At 47.8% G+C, this 21791-nt stretch overlaps 1 protein-coding gene across 3 annotated transcripts in view; it reads right to left on the reverse strand.

The window, feature by feature from the left end:
- Positions 1–361: 361 nt before the first annotated feature.
- Positions 362–21791, reverse strand: part of LOC115081610 (synaptotagmin-like protein 2) — a 251242-nt gene continuing 229812 nt past the window's right edge. For all 3 annotated transcript variants that reach the window (XM_029586035.1, XM_029586034.1, XM_029586036.1), the window contains exons 15-17: positions 8547–8646; positions 6854–7059; positions 362–799 (exon numbers count right to left, since the gene is read on the reverse strand). In XM_029586035.1, coding sequence (XP_029441895.1) covers positions 654–799; positions 6854–7059; positions 8547–8646 — 452 coding nt within the window. In that variant the 3' untranslated portion in view covers positions 362–653. The remainder of the gene's footprint in view (positions 800–6853; positions 7060–8546; positions 8647–21791) is intronic.

Raw genomic sequence — 21791 nt, forward strand, 5'->3', positions numbered from 1 at the left:
AGGCCAGAGATGATGCCATCGTACGTACGGCGCCGGTGCCAGCGCAGTAACGTGCAAGAGCCACGCGCACACTCCCTTTTCAAGGCTCCGAGCTGGCTGGAGGAGTTCCCACCTTTCATGGACCACAGCAGTAAACAGTTTTATATTTACAAAGACATTTCTCAATTACTCCCCCTGAGTTTAAGGGGTAACGGAAAAAAAAAAAGAAAAACCATGATGCGTCCTGAATTTGGTGCTCCCTGTTCCTGCCCTTCCAGTATCACAGGGACCAGATAGCAGGTCGCATCCCAGTCTGGGGACTCACACCACAGAAAAAGCAAGACATCATTAAGACCCCCCCTGTAATTTCTCTTTGCAAGTCTTTCCACCACTTCATATTTCATTTGGGCGACACAGACAAATGGTTGGGCCAAAAAAAGCTCCTTAACTCCAAAAGAACAACAAAGTGCATTAGAATAAAATTAATGTTTTCTCACTGGATGCTTACAGTACAAAACTAAACAGTTACCCCCGCCAAGTGCAAACGCTTCGTCTACTCACGACGTACCCAGGAGGTTTATTTAGTCTTGTTTTTTTTTTTTTTAATGTAATGTTCAATAAGTATAGTGCTGATATCAAACAGTAAACTGCTGCAGTCCGTGCTGGCCGCTGCTCTATTTCAGTTTCCTCCTGCCTGCCAGCGACCGTAGAGGGAGTGAGCCCTCAATCCATTCGCCAGGGGCGGCCGTCATCTCCTGCCACAAAGCTGTCTCTTCCTGGGTGGAGTCCATCCAGTCCACGGGAATCCCATAGCTGTAACCTGAAAGACAGGTGAGGAAGACATTTACCGACCACCCCTAGAAACCTATTACCCTCTTCTCATCTTAACCACTACTTCACTTCTGCTACACCATAAGACTGTAGTGTTGCACCGCTCATCACCGAAAGGGCGTTTGTTTTATTTTGGTCAGCTTCAGGTACTGCCACAGAGGAAAGAACATTAATATTTCTTTTTGTTCTATTTGTACTTATTTCAGTGTAACTAACACAGGTTAAATTAGGATCACTAGCAATTTTTTATTTTTAATATTGACTATCCTAACAATTGGGCCGATACAGGAAAACTCGTGGGAGAGCAGGCGAGCACCCGCTCTCCCGGTGTGCACACAAGCCACTCTCCTGTGTGCGCGATTTAGTATTCAAATGAGGACCGGCGGTAAAAAGAGGCGCTAGGGATACTAGCGTGTCCCTAGCGTCTCTTTTTTGACAAAAGCAGCGGCTGTCAGCGGGTTTGACAGCCGACGCTCAATTTTGTCGGCGTCGGTTCCCGAGCCTGCTGACAGCCAGGGGTTCGGAAAACGGAATCTGGCAAAATTGAGCGTCCGGTTTTCTACCCGCGAGCCACGGGCCGATTTTAAATTCTTTTTATTTTAAATTCTTTTTTACTTTTGCGACCTCCGACTTAATATAGCCATGATGTTAAGTCGGAGGGTGTACAGAAGAGCAGTTTTTACTGCTTTTCTGTACACTTTCCCGGTACCGGCAGAAATTAACGCCGACCTTTGGGTATACTGAATCGCGTGGGAATAACTAAAAGGGCCATCAACATGCATTTGCATGTTGCGGGCGCTATTAGTTTCGGGGGGGGGGGGGGAGGGGGTTGGCTGCGCATTTTTGAAGCGCTATTACCCCTTACTGAATAAGGGAGCGCACTGTACTGTATCGGCCCGATTCTGAGACTGCAGAAGAGAGTAATTGTACAGAATACCCCAATGACACAAGGGTATGACAGAAGAGAGTACTGCACCAGTAACTCTACTGAATACCCTAACAATGCAGGAGTATTACAGGAGAGGGAACTGCACCAGTAATTGTACTGAATAATCTAACAAGGCAAGGGTACTACAGGAGAGGGAACTGTACCAGTAATTGTACTGAATACCCTAACAATGCAAGGGTACTACAGGAGAGGGCACTGTACCAGTAATTGTACTGAATACCCTAACAATGCAAGGGTACTACAGGAGAGGGCACTGTACCAGTAACTCTACTGTATACTCTAACAATGCAGGAATATTACAGGAGAGGGAACTGCACCAGTAATTGTACTGAATAATCTAACAAGGCAAGGGTACTACAGGAGAGGGAACTGTACCAGTAATTGTACTGAATACCCTAACAATGCAGGAGTATTTCAGGAGAGGGAACTGTACCAGTAATTGTACTGAATACCCTAACAATGCAAGGGTACTACAGGAGAGGGTACTGCACCAGTAATTGTACTGAATACCCTAACAATGCAAGGGTACTACAGGAGAGGGTACTGCACCAGTAATTGTACTGAATACCCTAACAATGCAAGGGTACTACAGGAGAGGGTACTGTACCAGTAATTGTACTGAATAACCTAACAAGGCAAGGGTACTACAGGAGAGGGTACTGTACAAGTAATTGTACTGAATACCCTAACAATGCAGGAGTATTACAGGAGAGGGAACTGCACCAGTAATTGTACTGAATACCCTAACAATGCAAGGGTACTACAGGAGAGGGTACTGCACCAGTAATTGTACTGAGTACCCTAACAATGCAAGGGTACTACATGTAAGGAGAAGAGCAACAAGCTCCTATCCCGGCAGGACAGTAAGCGGGTCCAAACTAAACAGTTGTCTAACTATCCCAAGGGGAAACAGCAGGAGGCGTTGAGACAACCTGTACGGACTACAATACCCAGAGTTCCAGAGCGGCAGTGGAAGGCTCGTGACCAGAAGGAGGCTGAGGTGGCTGCTGAAGGTGATCTGGGGGAATTAGAGTCAGCTGAGTCCATGCTGTGGGAAGGAGAGGGTGTGTCCCTGAGTGAGGAGGAGGAGATGGACTGGGAGCTGCCTACAGAGGACTCTTCTTTATCCAGCATGGAGATAGAGTAAGTGGAGAAGTAATGTGACGCAGAACTGAGAAAAAACCTGTTGGGGGAAATTGTTTGTCTCACCTGTTTCTCCAAAAAGGCACTAACTAAAGAAGGTGCTGACTGTGTGGTAGAGGTAAAACATTACTTATAGCACAGCTGTAGGGGAGAAGGGGTGAGTTGTGCTGGATCCCAAATAATAAAAGGCTGTTAGGGCCAGGATTAAAGCCTGACAGCAGACATTTGGATAAAGAGGTTCCAGGTTGCAGTTTTTCTGTCACGGGACTATAGAAGAAGGATTACTGCACAACACTGAGAGAGAGGAATGAGCTGGAACTAATACTAAACTATTCTTTGTTGTTTTTGTTTTGTTTGTTAACCCATGCCCTGTGGGGGAGGGGGAAAACTGTTATTCCCCCTCTTGTGAGGACCTTGAAAAGGGTACTGGCTAGAGTGACTAGCCCTGTTAAGGATTCGGGCCTGTTTTGAAAGGCTTGCAAATAACCACATTGGAGGGTTGTCAGAGCCACTAGGATTACAGCGGACACCAGCAGTTGCAGCCGTGCTATCGGGATTGGAGGGCCTGCAAAGCTTGGGAGGAAGAAAATAAGCCCCGCTGGGGAGCCAGCCGGAGGAGCCCATGACATACAGGAGAGGGTACTGCACCAGTAATTGTACTGAATACCCTAACAATGCAAGGGTACTACAGGAGAGGGCACTGTACCAGTAATTGTACTGAATAATCTAACAATGCAAGGGTACTACAGGAGAGGGTACTGCACCAGTAATTGTACTGAATACCCTAACAATGCAAGGGTACCACAGGAGAGGGTACTGCACCAGTAATTGTACTGAATAATCTAATAAGGCAAGGGTACTACAGGAGAGGGTACTGTACCAGTAATTGTACTGAATAATCTAACAATGCAAGGGTACTACAGGAGAGGGTACTGCACCAGTAATTGTACTGAATACCCTAACAATGCAAGGGTACCACAGGAGAGGGTACTGCACCAGTAATTGTACTGAATAATCTAATAAGGCAAGGGTACTACAGGAGAGGGTACTGTACCAGTAATTGTACTGAATAATCTAACAATGCAAGGGTACTACAGGAGAGGGTACTGCACCAGTAATTGTACTGAATAATCTAATAAGGCAAGGGTATTACAGGAGAGGGTACTGCACCGGTAATTGTACTGAATACCCTAAAAATGCAGGAGTATTACAGGAGAGGGTACTGCACCAGTAATTGTGCTGAGTAACCAAACAAAGGATACTACAGGAGAGGGTACTGCACCAGTAATTGTACTGCACCACTAATTGTACTGAATAATCTAACAAGGCAAGGGTACTGCACCAGTAATTGTACTGAATAATCTAACAAGGCAAGGGTACTACAGGAGAGGGTACTGTACCAGTAATTGTACTGAATACCCTAACAATGCAGGAATATTACAGGAGAGGGAACTGTACCAGTAATTGTACTGAATAACCTAACAATGCAGGAGTATTACAGGAGAGGGTACTGTTCCAGTAACTCTACTGAATACCCTAACAATGCAGGAATATTACAGGAGAGGGAACTGCACCAGTAATTGTACTGAATAATCTAACAAGGCAAGGGTACTACAGGAGAGGGTACTGTACCAGTAATTGTACTGAATACCCTAACAATGCAGGAGTATTACAGGAGAGGGAACTGTACCAGTAACTCTACTGAATACCCTAACAATGCAGGAATATTACAGGAGAGGGAACTGCACCAGTAACTGTACTGAATAATCTAACAAGGCAAGGGTACTACAGGAGAGGGAACTGTACCAGTAATTGTACTGAATACCCTAACAATGCAAGGGTACTACAGGAGAGGGCACTGTACCAGTAATTGTACTGAATAATCTAACAAGGCAAGGGTACTACAGGAGAGGGTACTGTACCAGTAATTGTACTGAATACCCTAACAATGCAAGGGTACTACAGGAGAGGGAATTGTACCAGTAATTGTACTGAATAACAATGCAAGGGTACTACAGGAGAGGGTACTGTACCAGTAATTGTACTGAATAACAATGCAAGGGTACTACAGGAGAGGGAATTGCACCAGTAATTGTACTGAATAATCTAACAAGGCAAGGGTACTACAGGAGAGGGTACTGTACCAGTAATTGTACTGAATAACAATGCAAGGGTACTACAGGAGAGGGTACTGTACCAGTAATTGTACTGAATAACAATGCAAGGGTACTACAGGAGAGGGAATTGCACCAGTAATTGTACTGAATAATCTAACAAGGCAAGGGTACTACAGGAGAGGGAACTGTACCAGTAATTGTACTGAATAATCTAACAATGCAAGGGTACTACAGGAGAGGGTACTGCACCAGTAATTGTACTGAATAATCTAACAAGGCAAGGGTACTACAGGAGAGGGAATTGTACCAGTAATTGTACTGAATAATCTAACAAGGCAAGGGTACTACAGGAGAGGGCTGTGTAATCCTACTGAGAACTTGGCCTTTTGGCTAAGATGAAGTGTAGAATCAAACATGGGGGTTTTAATGGTGCCTTCTTGGCCTTGTGACAAATTGAATGCTGTTGAATATGGGAGGTTTGGGGGTTTAAATGCTTTGCTGCCAGACCCCATTGGGGATAGAATATTGTAATGACCATTATCAAATGTAAAAATAAATGTACTGACTACTCTAGCAATAAGAGAGTACTAAAGGGAGCAGTACAGCTTTTTCTTTAATTATTGATGAATTATTTAGGATTTATTTGATTTGCTCTGCATGAAATGTGTTTAATTTGAACAGTGTGGACCAGATACTTATAGTTCATGTTTTCCTTTACTTCAATGAAAAGTTTAAACATGAATTTGTATTTATGCAATGTGCATTTTTATAAGTTGTGAACTGCTTCAGTTGGGTCAGGAAAGGAAGGGTGTAAGATTAGATTAGAAAGGTAGTATTATTGGATAGCAACCTGGGAGTACTACAGAAGAGGGTGCTCTAACTCTAGCCAATTCCTCCCACATGCTTTAGTTTTCTTTCTTTCTGTACACAGATTATCCGCAAACACATCAAACCACGTTACTACATCATTACAATAAACCCAGTCAGTCCACAACAGTGCCGCCTGCCAGCATCAACCAGCTAAATGCTTAACTGTGGTCCCAGGCTGTGCCTGGCAATGACTAATCCAGGATCTGACACTGCATTTTGTCCTGCTGCTGGGCTGTACTCTGGCTGGCCTTTCCCCAGGAATGCGTTCACGCCTCGAGAGGCGGTGTGTCGGACATTCATTCCAGACTGACGTTCTGTCTTCTCCGCCACCAGGCTCACATTATTTTTATGTCAAGATAATCTTTCGAAACCCTCCTCCCTTCCTCATCTCAGAAAGCTGCACAGAATACTAATTGTGGGTTTCCTGTGTAACACACATAAATATGATGCAGAAAAAATAGGTTTTTTTTGGCCAGTAGACACTGAGAATTAGGAGGCAGAGTAAAAAGGTATTTATCTGCAAAGAAATATATGCCCCATGCTGCTGCTGCTACCGGGGTGACCCTTTTCATCCAACTGAGGAGCAAGGGCCTTATTCTGACTTCCTGCTATTACTTTTCCCTTGCAGGTACCAGTAGTGCCTGAGCTGTATAGCTCTATATTTAGAAAGTCTTGGCCATGTAACTCTTTCACCATCTCCTTCCTGCAGCTCAGGGTGATGGGCATCACCTGGTCACTCTGGGGATAGCAGGGAAGCATCCTGGCAAGGCAGCCCATCTACGCATAATGCATACAAAGAAACTTGATGGGAGTATTGGGCTGTAGGGCCCCTACAAGGTCTCATAGGTCTGATTTCTACAGTAAGTCAACAATGTCTGGCTCTCTTCTCTCCTCAAGCTGAAGCGATAAGGTAAGCACGTTTAAAGAAGGACCATGATGGGGGCAACCAGGGAAGGTAACGTACCTGTGCCGAGTCCCAGTCTGATCCCTCCTAAAAAGTGGTTGGTCAGTTTCTCGTGATCCCACACAGTCAGTTCAACGCAGGCGTCTTTGAGGTCCTCCGTATGGAATCCGTCGTATACAATAGTGTGGTTAAAGACCGGGTTGGGGTCTTTCTTGATGACCCGCGTTTTCTGGTAGCTCTTTTTACTGGTGTCAGGAAGCACGTAACTGCAGTGGACAAAACACAGCCATTGATCAAGCATCACTGAAGTGCAAAGCGGCCACCACTGTTCTGAGGCATAAAAAGAGAAAAAGGACACCAAAACCCAAGTTTTGCTCAAGCAATGCAAAACGGAATTTATTTTTCAGCAAGCATTGCTTCGCCTGATCCTGTCAGTGAGATGCCTATTGGGCTATTGGTCCTTTCAGGTCAAAGCTTGACTTTCCATTCAGACCATCAGCCTTTTTATAGATCGCTTATCCACATCCGACCATAGCTGGCACAGAAGATGCAGTCTCCAGGGACGGTAAATTAAATATCCCTTTTGCATAACACTTATTTCAACTTATGCTTATTATGCAGACTTAGGCTTCCACGAGAAAACATATCTGAGTTTATGGCTGAGTCTGTCAGGAAATCAATGTCCTTCTTTGTTTGTGTCCAAATATACTATCCTTATCAATTTGCACATCTTCCTCTGTCTCTGAGTGATTTGAACATTTCCTGTTAAGATATTGATTGTGGGGGGGTAACTTGTCCCGCACCGAAGCGGTGGTTACACAGAAATGTAGAAACATGATGGCAGAACAAGGCCATATGGCCTATCTAGTCTGCCCATGTTACAAACAGCAAAGTGGGGGTTCCCAGACCTGCCCTGGGGACCCCACAGCCAATCAGGTTTTCAGGATATCCGCAGTGAATATGCACGAGAGAAGCTGGCATATCACAGTATATGCAAATTTATCTCATGCACATTCATGAGAAGCCATGCAGTAGAGGTACAACAATATCAGGTTTCCAACAAACCACCAAGGTGACCTGGATGAAACTCAAACGTCAGTGAGGATTTATTATAAAAGTCTCACTAATTTAGGTGGTTGTGGAGATTCTCACAAAACTTGGTAATAAGACACAGAAGCGGGCCTGGGTGTTTGGCTTGCAAGAAGCGAAGATGAAGATGATGCAAGTGACGGTGCTGGAGGCCATCATTGTAACAGGTATTGGGCAAGCTGGGTCAGATGTGGAGGGCACTGGTAGGCAAAGAGGTGAGAGACTGGGTAAAAGACATGAGAAAGGGAAGCAGTTGGGGCTGAGTTGCGTGTGGGAATTGATATTCTTATCTACTCCAAGTGGATGAATCTGAACTGGGTAGGCAGGATGGGACATTTTGGTCTTTATCTTCTGTCATTTCCTTTGAGGCCAAGAATAGAGTGATCTCTTCTGGGAAACAGTGCAGCTACTAGTGTGCTCCCCGCACCTACTGCTCTGGTACATCTCTGGTGTTCAGAGAGAGTACTCTTATCTTTCCCCTGTGTCATTCTTAACAATAAAAATAATACCGGGCCTTTGTTTTTTATTTCCGCTGTGAATTGTAATGAGCGTGTGTCACGCATGTGAGTGTGGTCTGTCAGGTGTGTCACGATGGGAAAAAGGTTGAGAACCACTGCTCTAACTACTGGGCTACTCCTCCCATAAATTTAGCTTATGAACTTACCATTTTACAAAAGAGTCAACCCCAGAAGGTCTCAGCTGAGGCAAGTCTTTGATGTCTTTCACCCAGATATGAACTTCCCCAGAAGGAGGGTTCTTCACACCTGCGGTTTAGAAAAGATTTGAGATTATTCACTGCCACAGAGGGCTTCTTACTTTCTTATGCAGGTTTGCTGGGTGCATTAGTGATCAGAAGAGTGGCTGTGGATGGAGCTAGCTCTTGCCCTCTGGGTTACAGAATGTGGCTGCAGGAGAGAATGCAAACAGTCACGGGAGGGCCACTGTAATAAACCATTACTGCTACAATTTAGTGAACATTTCATTTGCTTCTGTGGAAAATGTATTTATTTTACCAAAGGTGCAAATTTATTCCAGTCCAGTAACTAAGGCTATGCAAATGCATCGGGAGTTAAAAAAAAAAAAAGAAAAAGGGTAGTCCACTTCATCCATGGCACTTATTAAGGCTTTAACGGGTAACCTGGCTGTGTAAGATCAGCGATGAAGCCACAGCTGCAGACCTTTTTCAAATCTGCCCTTCCCGTCTAAACTTACTTAGAAGGTGGTCAGTGGCCAATCTGAATTTAAATCGAGTCACAATACGGACGCGTCAGTTCTGTTATCTTTATCGGGTGATGTGATACAGGTTTTGGATGGTGGGAGGTCTGCTCAGTTGGTCCTGCTTGATGCATCAAGTTCTTTTGATCTAAAGGTGCCAGGAGGTAGGGGCTGTGATTGGTTCTCAGGTAGGGAATTATCTCCCTTGTGCCACTTTCAGTTCTGGAGACCGGAGTGCCTCAAAGCTTCACCCCTCTGTTGTTAAATGTATATATGCATCCATTGACTGTAATTTGTTTCTGAACTGGATATCATGTGCCGATGATTCTGGTTAGAGGATTTATTAATAAAGCCACTGAGTTTTTACATTTTTGTTTGGTTGAGCTAGCTGGGTGATTGCATATGAATAATTTGGTCCTGAATAAAAGCAAAATGGGAGATTCTATTCGTAGGCAGTTCTACAAATGTGATTGTTTTTCCTGTTTTGGAGGGGCAAGTGATATATAATTCTCCTAAAGTCAAAAGTCTAGGGATCTGGTTGGATTCTAGCTCTTCTATGCAGTCACATATTGGCTCCATGGCACAGAGGGTCTACATCACTTCAGCCTCTCTTTGACTCTCTTTAAAAACTGTGGTTCATACCCAGGGCGGGTGCTGGGTTTTTTGCTGCCCTGTGCGAAGAATTACTGTGCTGGCCTTCCTCCCCAGAAATATAAAACAGTCATAATAATAAAATCATATTCATAAAAAGAATATTTCAGACTAGTTAATGAATGAGTATCCAAAATGTCCCAAACCAATAAAATATTTCAAAACATCTGATGAATAAAAAATCCAATAATTAAAAAATGTTCTATTTCCCTCCAAAAAAATTAAATATTTCAAAAGAGCAGAAACATCAAATCACACCCAATAATTAAAACTAATAAAGATTTTAAAATCTCCTGCTCTCCATACCTGGGATCTTTTGATTGCCAGTCACCCTGAGATCATCGTGGATTGGGGGATGTAGGACTGTACAAATTTTATCTTCCCTCTCACACACACACACACAAAATAACACATTCATTCTCTCACATACACAAAGGCTCCTTCTCCCTCACAGATACATTATGTATGTGTGTGTGTGTGCCTGTGAAAGCATACATGAGACATAGGCTCTCACAAACATTCACAAACACACACATAAGTATACAGGCTTTCACTGTCACATTCACAGACACATAGGTTCACACACACACACACAGGCTCTCATACAGACACACACACATACAAGCTCACACAAATGCATACCTTGCCACCTACTGTCATTGGGCCATGGTGGATGAGCTTTACCATGGCCTAACAGCCTTCCTGCTGAGGGGTGGGGGTGCGGATGCACACACAAAAACACGGGCCTCTCCTTCAGCCGCCAGTGGCCTCTCTTCTTCAGCCCCCAGCAGGTTGAACTTCGCCAACGGCCTCTCTCCTCCTGCTGCCAGCAGCTCTTTCTTCAGCTGCCGGCGGGATGAGCTCCACCAGTGGTCTCTCTCCTTCTTCAGCCACTGGCAGCCTGCGGCCTCTCTCCCTCCTCGCCGCCGGCAGGGCTTAACATCAGTGGTGAGGAAGGAGAGAGGCCACAGGCTGCCGGTGGCTGAAGTAGAGAGGCTGCCGGTGGAGCTCAACCTGCCGGCAGCCTCTCCTTCTTCAGCCACAGACGGGTTGAACTACGGCAATGGCCCCATGGCCTCTCCAGCTGCCACAGGCCCACTGCCCCCCTCAGGTGTGCCGCCTTGTGCAAATGCATGGTATGCACACCTGGTCACACCGGGCCTGTACATACCCTGCTTGTCTTAATATTAGATTATTGCAATGTTTTGTATGTGGGCCTCTCTAGAAACTCTACCCATAGTTTACAGCTATTACCAAACAATGTGGCTCCTTTGGTGCTGGGAAGTCTAAGTTGGAGAGTGTTTCATCAATGTTGCATGCATTACGTTGGTTGCCAATTGTAGAAAGGGCAAAATTTAAGCTTGATGAGAGGCAATGGCCCTAAATATCTTTTGGAAAAGTTAATATGGTATAGACCTGACTGTTTGCTCTGCTCCTTGCAGGACTGTTTACTAGCTATGTCCTCTACTCATAAATTGCATTTTAAGCGATTTTCGGATTGGGCTTTTTCTTCAGTAGTCCCTCAGATCTGGAAAACCTTGCCCTTACAGGTTAGATGGGAACTAAATTATTTAAAATTTCATACCAGGTGAAGGCCTGGTTGTTCTCTGGGCGAGGTGGACTTCCTCTGTTGATTCGCATCCTGTTGTTGCAGTCTGGGAAGCTGCAGTCCTGGTGTGAACCCTTGAGCCGAACCACCCTGAAGGCAGAGTAGGTCGGGAGGCGGAGCCACAGGCAAAGGTCTTCACCCGGGAACCAGGAACCCCCCAGGAGGAGCCTGTAGGGTCCTAGAACCTTGGGACTTAGGAGCACAGTAACAGTCTTTATAGAAAGAAGGCCCGGGCAAGGAGTAAAGCACAGAGTCCAGTAAACAGGGAGCAGGAGGGCCTGGCGAGAGCGGGGCGGATAGATAGAGTCTCTAGCTTGCTGAATAGAAGCAGTCTGCGAGCAGGCCCGGGGTCTGTAGTATGCCGCGGAGCAGATAGATAACAGGAACAGAGTCTATAGCGTATAGTGGACTGTGACCAGTTGAAGGCAGGACTGGAGTCTGTAGCATGCAATAGAGCTGGAACAGGTGGTGAGTAGGAACGGAGACGAACCCAAGACAGGTTGGCAGCCAGTAGAAGCAGTCTCAGGAACAGGCAAAGGTCGGAGGCTGGCGGCAAGCAGGAGTGGAGTCGGGCACAAGCTGAGGTCAATGGCAGGCGTCAGGAACAAGCTGAGGTCAATGGCGGGCGGCAGGCAGAAGCGGAGTCGGGAACAAGCTGAGGTCAACCGGAATGCAGAACAGAAGAAGCGCAACTAAGAACTACTAACAGTAGTGACCCTCGTTGCAAGGCAATGAGAAGGCAGGCGAACGCTGGTTAAATCAGGCTTGGGGCGTGGCGTCGTTAACCCAGGTGGGGCCAGACTTCCGGTGTCCATGCATCCATAATGCACGTCCTTGTGCTCGTGGCAGCAGCGAGATGATCTGGCAATGGCGGACGCCCTGAAGGCCCAGCGGAGCCGCGGGAGCGGCGTTTCCCCCATTGGAGGTGAGCACCAAGCACAGCAGACAGAGGGGAAGTGGTGGAGACTGCAACAGTACCCCCCCCCTTTACGGCCCCTTTTGAGCGGACCCGGTTTTTCTGGATGGTCCCGATGGAACTGATGCAAGAGATCTTTGACCAGAATATTACGGCTGGGCTCCCAGGTGTTATCTTAGTCACCACAACCCTCCCAGGCCAGTAGATACTCCCATCTGCGGTTGTGAAATCGAATGTCCAGGACGTCCCGTACTTGGTATGTCAGATCATCGTCAATGGTTGTGGCCGCAGGATCCGGAGGCGTATGGTGATACCGGGAAAGGACCACAGGCTTGAGCAGTGAGGCGTGAAACACGTTGTGTACTCTGAAAGAAGAGGGTAGCCGAAGCCGATATACCAATCCCACTCGTTCAGCGACTCGAAACAGACCACCGTACTTCGGGGCAAATCTTTGAGAGGGAAGTCGAAGGTGCAGGTTCTTCGTACTTAGCCAGACTCTATCCCCCGGCTGGAATGTGGGAGCTGGTCGGCGATGATGATCGGCAGTCTGCTTAGCCCTCGCGGCCGCCCGGAGAAGTTGTTTTCGTGTCATGTGCCACAAAGCCTGGAGTTGCTGGGCAGTTACTTGAACAGCAGGTGAGGCACTGGGAGCCTCTAGCGGGAGCGGTGGTCGTAATGGCTTACCATATACCAGATGGAAAGGAGACTTGCCCGTGGCAGCATGGACCAGGTTGTTATATGCGAATTCGGCCCAGGGCAAGAGCTCTGACCAATTGTCTTGCCTCTCATTAATGAAGGCCCGGAGGTATGTTTTTAGGGTCCTATTCATCCTCTCGGTCTGTCCGTTGCTTTGAGGATGAAAGGCTGTGGAGAAACTGAGCTTTACCAGGAAGCATTTACAGAGGGCTCTCCAGTAGTGGGCCACAAACTGCGAACCTCTGTCCGAGACGATATCCTGAGGGAGGCCTTGAAGCCTGAACACATGTTGGGCGAACAGGTGGGCCAACTCGGGTGCAGAGGGAAGCTTAGGCAGAGGAACAAGATGGACCATTTTTGAGAAACGGTCAACCGTGACCCAGACGACCGTATGTCCCTTGGATGGAGGCAAGTCAACTATGAAGTCTGTAGCTATATGGGTCCATGGTTCAGGGGGAACCAGAAGCGGGTGCAGGAGACCACATGAGGAGCCAGAATTGGGTTTCTGGCGAGCACAGGTTGGGCAAGAAGCTACATAAGAGGCGACATCACGCCGGATGTTGGGCCACCAGTAATACCGGTTAACAAGCTCCAGGGTCCTTTCTCGTCCAGCGTGTCCTCCGATCAAGGAGTCGTGGGCCCAACGTAATGCAGTCAAGCGGTCCCGGCGCGAGAGCACCGTCCGGTCTTGTGAGAGGATGGTCATCGCAGAGAGACGAACCTTAGCGGGGTCCAAGATGAATTGAGGTGGCTCAATGTCGTCTTCGGCACAAGAGGTGTGAGACAGGGCATCTGCCCGGAGATTTTTTGCAGCAGGACGGTATTGTACAATAAAGTCAAATCGACTGAAGAACAAGGCCCAGCGGGCTTGGTGAGGGTTCAGTCGTTGAGCCTGGGTCAGAAATTCTAAATTTTTATGATCCGTGTAAACAGTGGTGGTGTGTAAGGAGCCTTCGAGCCACTGTCTCCATTCTTCGAAGGCGAGTTTTATCGCCAGCAACTCCTTATCTCCAATGGAATAATTACTTTCAGCGGCTGAGAACTTCCGGGAGAAGTACAAGCAAGGAAGGAGTTGTCCAGCATCTGAGTGCTGGCTGAGGACCGCTCCCACTGCGATACTGGAGGCATCAACCTCCACGATGAAAGGTTGTGAGGGGTCCGGGTGTCGGAGACAAACATCTGAGAGGAAGGCCTCCTTGAGATCAGAGAAAGCTGCAACTGCAGCATCCGGCCAGTGTTTAACATCTGCTCCTTTACGGGTCAAGGCTGTAAGAGGAGCCACACGGTGAGAGTAACGTGGGATAAAATGTCGATAAAAGTTCGCAAAGCCCAGGAAGCGCTGGAAGGCTTTGAGACCCATGGGCTGGGGCCATTTTGTGATGGCGGCTACCTTTTCTGGGTCCATACAAAAGCCAGCTGCTGAGATAATATATCCCAGGAAGGGTAGAGATTCGGCTTCAAAAACGCATTTCTCAAGCTTGGCATATAGATGATTGGCCCGGAGGGTCTGGAGAACCTGGCAAACATGCTGGCGGTGAGAGTCTATGTCTTTGGAATATATGAGGACATCATCTAAGTAGACTATTACGTGGGAATGGAGCACCTCGTTCATGAGGTGCTGGAAGACGGCGGGGGCATTACAAAGCCCAAAGGGCATCACGAGGTACTCGTAATGCCCATCGTGTGTTGAATGCCGTCTTCCACTCGTCCCCGGGCGAATACGGACGAGGTTATAGGCCCCTCTGAGGTCCAACTTAGTAAAGATGCGAGCCCCTTGGAGACGATCCAGTAGTTCCGGGATAAGCGGGAGTGGATAGCGGTCCTGCTTGGTAATGGCGTTGAGACCGCGATAGTCAATACACGGTTGTAGCGAACCATCCTTTTTACCCACGAAAAAGAATCCAGCACCTGCCGGTGACTGGGATGGATGAATAAACCCCTTGGCGAGGTTCTCGGAGATGTACTGGGACATTGCCTTAGTCTCTGGCAATGAGAGAGGATATACACGACCACGAGGCGGTGTGGTACCGGGAACCAGATCAATGGGACAGTCAAACGGTCTGTGTTCCGGAAGGATCTCTGCCATCTCCTTGGAGAAGACATCTTGGAAACTTTGGTAGGCCTCTGGCAGGAGGTGCGAGGAACAGAGATGCAGAGAGTTGGGAGGACGAGGAAGATGTAAACATCGGTCAAAGCAGGCAGAACCCCAGCTGACCAGCTGGAAGTCATCCCATCTGATGACGGGAGAGTGCTGACGAAGCCACGGAAGTCCCAGCACCAGTGGATGCAAGGCTCGTTCCAGGATGAGTAGGGAAATCTCCTCTGAGTGAAATAGACCTGTTTGCAAAGTCACTGGTCTCGTGGAGCGAGAGATAACTCCAGGCAGCAAGGTCCCTCGGATCGAAGAGATGCGTAGAGGAGGATTCCTCGGTTCCGTAGGCAGGCCTAGTTGTGTCACCAGCTCGGCCACAATAAAGTTCCCCTCAGCCCCAGAATCGACAAAGGCCCGAATCTGGATCTCCCCACCGGGGTATTTGAGGGTTACAGGAAGAGTGCAGAGAGGAGCGGATCCGGTAGCGCCTAGGTGTAGCTCCTCGGTATAACCTAGGCTCCTCGGTATAACATCGTGCACTGAGCGTCCGGGCGTTTCCCGGACGCTCAGTGCACGATGACAGGAAATGTCCTTTACCTCCACAATATAGGCAGAGGCCTAAGGAGCGCAGACGGCTCCTCTCTTCCGGAGTAAGTGGCGACCTGCCCAGCTGCATAGGTTCAGAAGCAGGGCTGGCAGCAGGGGAAGCCCTTTGCAGAGGAGACGTGTAGGCGCGGCTGACTCCTATTAGCCGACTGAGTCTCCCTGTCTCGCTGCTGAAGACGGCGGTCAACCTTGCCCGCAATGTCCATTAAATCATTCAACTCCTCAGGTATCTCCCGTCCTGCCAGTTCATCTTTAATCCGACCAGCCAAGCCTTCAAGAAAGATCCCTTTTAAGCAATCATCCTGCCAAGCCAGTTCCATGGCCAGGGTTCGAAACATAAGAACATAAGAAAATGCCATACTGGGTCAGACCAAGGGTCCATCAAGCCCAGAAAGTTGATAATGTACTCCGCTACCGGACGCGTGCCCTGTCGGAGGTGCAGGAGTTCTGAAGCCGCCGTGGACTGGCATGCAGGATCATCAAAGGCCAGGCGAAACTGAAGAAGGAATTCCTGAAGATTCTGTAGCAGAGGATCGGAGCGCTCCCACAAGGGTGAAGCCCATTCAAGCGCCTTGCCATCCAACAAAGAAAAAATATAGGCCACTTTAGCTGCTTCTGTGGGAAACTGGGCTGGTAACAGAGTGAACCGTACTTGGCACTGGTTCAAGAACCCACGGCAGGACTTACTGTCCCCAGCATACCTGCTAGGAGCTGGCAACTGGGTATTAGGAACAGCAACTGGTACAGAAGGCCCTTGACGCGTAGAAGCTTCTAGACGAGAGACCAATTGGTCCACAGTGGCAGCGAGAGTATCAATACAATGTTGCTGCTGCTGAAGGTGCTGCGCCATCCCAGGGATAGCCTGCAGACTGGGAGACTCTGCCGAGTCCATGGCCTTGCAAACTGTTGCAGTCTGGGAAGCTGCAGTCCTGGTGTGAACCCTTGAGCCGAACTACCCTGAAGGCAGAGTAGGTCGGGAGGCGGAGCCACAGGCAAAGGTCTTCACCCGGGAACCAGGAACCCCCCAGGAGGAGCCCGTAGGGTCCTAGAACCTTGGGACTTAGGAGCACAGTAACAGTCTCTATAGAAAGAAGGCCTGGGCAAGGAGTAAAGCACAGAGTCCAGTAAACAGGGAGCAGGAGGGCCCGGCGAGAGCGGGGCGGATAGAGTCTCTAGCTTGCTGAATAGAAGCAGTCTGCGAGCAGGCCCAGGGTCTGTAGTATGCCGTGGAGCGGAGCAGATAGATAACAGGAACAGAGTCTGTAGCGTATAGTGGACTGTGACCAGTTGAAGGCAGGACTGGAGTCTGTAGCGTGCAATAGAGCTGGAACAGGTGGTGAGTAGGAACGGAGACGAACCCGACAGGTTGGCAGCCAGTAGAAGCAGTCTCAGGAACAGGCAAAGGTCGGAGGATGGCGGCAAGCAGGAGCGGAGTCGGGCACAAGCTGAGGTCAATGGCAGGTGGCAGGCAGAAGCGGCGTCAGGAACGAGCTGAGGTCAATGGCAGGCGGCAGGCAGAAGCCGAGTCAGGAACGAGCTGAGGTCTATGGCGGGCGGCAGGCAGAAGCCGAGTCAGGAACGAGCTGAGGTCTATGGCAGGTGGCAGGCAGAAGCGGCGTCAGGAACGAGCTGAGGTCAATGGCGGGCGGCAGGCAGAAGCCGAGTCAGGAACGAGCTGAGGTCTATGGCGGGCGGCAGGCAGAAGCCGAGTCAGGAACGCGCTGAGGTCAATGGCGGGCGGCAGGCAGAAGCGGAGTCAGGAACGAGCTGAGGTCAATGGTGGGCGGCAGGCAGAAGCGGAGTCAGGAACGAGCTGAGGTCAATGGCGAGCGGCAGGCAGAAGCGGAGTCAGGAACGAGCTGAGGTCAAACGGAAAGCAGAACTGGAGAAGCGCAACTAAGAACTACTAACAGTAGTGACCCTCGTTGCAAGGCAATGAGAAGGCAGGCGAACGCTGGTTAAATCAGGCTTGGGGCGTGGCGTCGTTAACCCAGGCGGGGCCAGACTTCCGGCGGCCGTGCGTCCATAATGCGCGGGTGGCAGCAGCGAGATGATCTGGCAATGGCGGACGCCCTGAAGGCCCAGCGGAGCCGCGGGAGCGGCGTTCCCCCATTGGAGGTGAGCACCAAGCACAGCAGACAGAGGGGAAGCGGTGGAGACTGCAACACCTGTTCAGGGTATTAGCAGTACTTTTATATTTCTATTTAGTTTTATTACTTTTAGTCTTGTTTTTGTTATGTTAGGCTTGCTGTATATTATGTCTATTTTTTTGTTTTGTTATAACATATTTTAATTTTGTAAATCGCTTTCATTCTTTTTACTGATTATGCAGTATATACATTTATAAAATAGATAAATAAATAAAAGGGAAGGATAGATAAATGATAAGGGGCAAGGAGGAAAGACCTTGGAAGGGAAAACAATAAAAAGTAGTAGTTCACTCAAAGACCATGCACAGGGATCTTGCAGTTCTATGGGACTTCCACAGAACAATGCGTAGATGCCGTTGATCAGTGGACTGGTGCATTATAATGTACGTCGAGGAATATTTTGTGATCACTGTAAATAACACACACATACTCCTGTTTCATAGAGTAGCAGGGTATCCAATGGAGATATGGAACAGAAACTGTATTCTTTATTTCGTAAACCATTAGTCCTGGAACCTTGGACAGATGCCACTGTTGAAAGTGGGAAGCACAGTAAAAAAAAAAAAAAAACAACAAAAAAATCATGTAATTTTAATGCTTCAAAGGATTTGAGCCTGAGGAAGGAAGTGCTGTTGAACTACTGGCTCCTGAAACCTAGTCAAGAAATGTATTAAGTTAGTCCAATAAAAAGGGATCACTTTATATACTTTTCTTGTGTGCTAATCTATATTTGCGTGCATTCAAGTGCACTAAAATGGCAACCACAGTACGGATATCAAAGGGGTTAGTGAGAAAACTGAGCTGCTGGGTGGCCGTCAAAGTTGACTGGATAAGTCTGCCCTGCTAACTTGGTTGTAATATTCAGTGGCGCAAGTGCATCACTGAATGTACCCAGCTCTCAGGCAGTCCTAACTCTGAAAACTTAAACAGCTAACGTAACTCCGCCCCCCCCCCCCCAATGACCCTGGAATGCCTCTGACTGATCCGGATATGCTTTATTTGGCTAAATCCTTAAGCTGAATCTACCCAGGTAAGTTGGAGGCATAGAGCGGGAGGAAAATGGCTACGTCCTGCATTCAGCCAGACAAAGCCCTTTAAATACGAATCAACCAACCTCAAACCCTCTCTCACTAATTCCTGCTGAATATTTATCATACTATTACCATTCACAACTGTGTCATATTTATTTATTTGATTACCTATGTACTGTTTCATAGTCTTATTTTTTCACTTGCTATTCTAATGTATCAATAGGCTGAAATGTAAATATTGTGCTGTTCAATTTCTCCCCTTCCATCCCAAGTTTATTTTCCTTGTTTTTTGTAACTTTCCCTCTCCCTTTTTCTGATTCACTGTATTTAAAGTTCAAGGTTCTTATTGAAAATATTGTTTTTTACGTTACGTTATGCTTTACACTCCTTGTTATTTGTAAACCGGGTTGATGTGATGCCTATCATGAAACTCGGTACAACAAAAACAATAAATAAATAAAATAAATAAATATGGACCTCTTCGTATGCATGCAAGCATCACAAAGGCTTTCATGGAATACACAGGGAGGAGAATTTTCAGTACATGCAAAGCCCAGGAATTCTTGTAATCCACCTGCTTTGTAATGAACTTCCAAAGTTAAATTATGGTGGGGGCGAGTGGGTCATTTGCAAAAGGATTTACATGCATAAACCGGGGGGAGGTGTGTGCATGGAAAAAGTATATGCGTAAATCAATTATCCCCGCGCTGATGGTAGGTGTTCCAGGGGGAGGGGAAAGCATTTATGTGCCCATGTTCGGGGGTTGAAAGTATGAGCTGGAAATGCCCACGCAGAAAGTTATGCCTGTTCAGGAGCGGCTGCAACTTCCTGTGCATGTCAATATGACCCAGGAATTTTCCAACTAGATTTGTGAACATAAATCCACTGTGAAAATTCAGGCTAACATAGGAAAATTGGTTCTTATCTGCTAATTTTCGCTCCTGTAGTACCACGGATCAGTCCAAACAATAGGTTGAGCCTCCTGTCCAGCAGATGGAGACAGAGAAAAACTGAAAGGGTATCCTACATGAGGACAGTGCACACCCTGCGCCCCTCAGTATAAACGTTATTAAAGCAGATAAAAATAACCGGAAATTGAATCCGAATAAGATCAAGCAAGTAACCAGTCCAACATGACTAATATAATGCGAATTTGGAAACAGTGCCAAAAGGACAACTCTTATATAGATATCTATGTGGTAGATATGTCCGGTGCCTTATAGTTCTGTCATATAATAGTTCTGCAAAGAAGAAGGCATTCTCCACATCTGTGAAGAAAAAAAGCTTCGAGTGGACTGAAAAATATATAACGGGAGGGAGTCTGGAATGATCCGTGGTACTAAAGGAACGAAAATTAGCAGGTAAGAACCAATTTTCCTTTCCCTGTACATACCCGGATCAGTCCAGACAGTGGGATGTACCAAAGCTTCCCTAAGTAGGATGGGACCGAGATAGTCCTGCTCAAAGTACGTGTCTCCCAAAAGAACCAAAACTGGTGCCTGTATGTCGAGACGATAATGACGTGCAAAAGTATGCAGAGATTTCCAAGTAGCTGTTCTGCAAATCTCCTGCGGAGAAACCAACTGGCTCTCCACCCAAGAGGTAGCCTGTGAACGCAAAGAATGGGCCTTTAAACCCTCAGGAACCGGCCGGCCCCGACAGATATACTTCCTTTAGCCAATGAGCCTGTTTGGCCCGCTCCATAGAACAAAAAGATGATCAGAGACCCGGAACTCGTTTGTAACTTGTAAGTATTGGAGCAGAACCCTTCTGACATCAAGACGCCGAAGGTCTCCACCAGGTGTGCTTGCAATGTCCTCTGGAGAAAAGGCAGGAAGCTCCACTGACTGATTCACATGAAAAGAGGACACAACCTTTGGTAAGAAAGATGGAACCGTCTTTAGAGATACCCCTGAATCAGAAAAACGAAGAAAGGGCTCCCAACACGATAAAGCTTGTAACTCAGAAACTCTCCTGGCCGCGCAGAGACAAGAAAAACTGTTTTGAGAGTCAGGTCCTTAAGCGTGGCCCGCCGTATGGGTTTGAAAGGCGCATCGCAAAGTACCCAAAGGACCAAATTGAGATTCCATGAAGGACAAGTAGCCCGGACGGGCAGATTCAAGTGTTTAGCCCCCTTGAGGAATTGAACGACATCTGGATGGGCTGCCACTGCATAGCCATCCACACGCCCTAATAGGGAACCGAGACCCAACACCTGTACTTGCAAGGAATTGAAAGACAAACCTTTGGAGAGGCTATTCTGTAGAAAAGAGAGGTAGAAGGCTTATGGGCCCGCAGCAGCGTGGATATGACTTCCTCCTTGTACCCCTTCTTCTTTAGTCACCACCGCTCAAAAGCCAGGCCGCTAGACAGAAGCGAGCTGCCTGGTCAAAAAATACAGAACCCTGACGCAGTAATCTTGGAAGATGACCGAGATGGAGAGGACCGTCCCTCACGAAGTTGACCAGATCCGCGAACCAGAGTTTCCGGGGCCACTCTGGCGCCACCAGGACAACCGGCCCCCTGGAAGTTCTATCCTTCGGAATACCTTTCCTACCACGGGCCATGGTGGAAATACGTAGAGGAGGACGTCGTAAGGCCAGGGAAGAACTAGGGCATCCACCCCTTCCGAGCAGTGCTCCTGTCTGCGACTGAAGAATCTGGGAGCTTTCGCATTCCGCATGGTAGCCATCAGGTCTGTGGGGGATTCCCCACCGGCGTACGACAAGAGCCATCGCCTCTTCGAACAACTCCCACTCTCCGGGGTCTAGATGTTGACAACTGAGGAAGTCGGCTTGAATATTTTCCTTCCCCGCAATGTGGGAGGCTGCCAGGCGATCCAGATGACGTTCCGCCCACGAGTGTAGTTTGCTGGCTTCCAGGGCCACCAGACGGTGTTTGGTGCCCCCCTGACGATTGATGTAAGCCAGTGCTTCTCAACCA

Source organism: Rhinatrema bivittatum, unplaced genomic scaffold (assembly GCF_901001135.1).
Source record: "Rhinatrema bivittatum unplaced genomic scaffold, aRhiBiv1.1, whole genome shotgun sequence".
Taxonomy (NCBI): Eukaryota; Metazoa; Chordata; class Amphibia; order Gymnophiona; family Rhinatrematidae; genus Rhinatrema; species Rhinatrema bivittatum.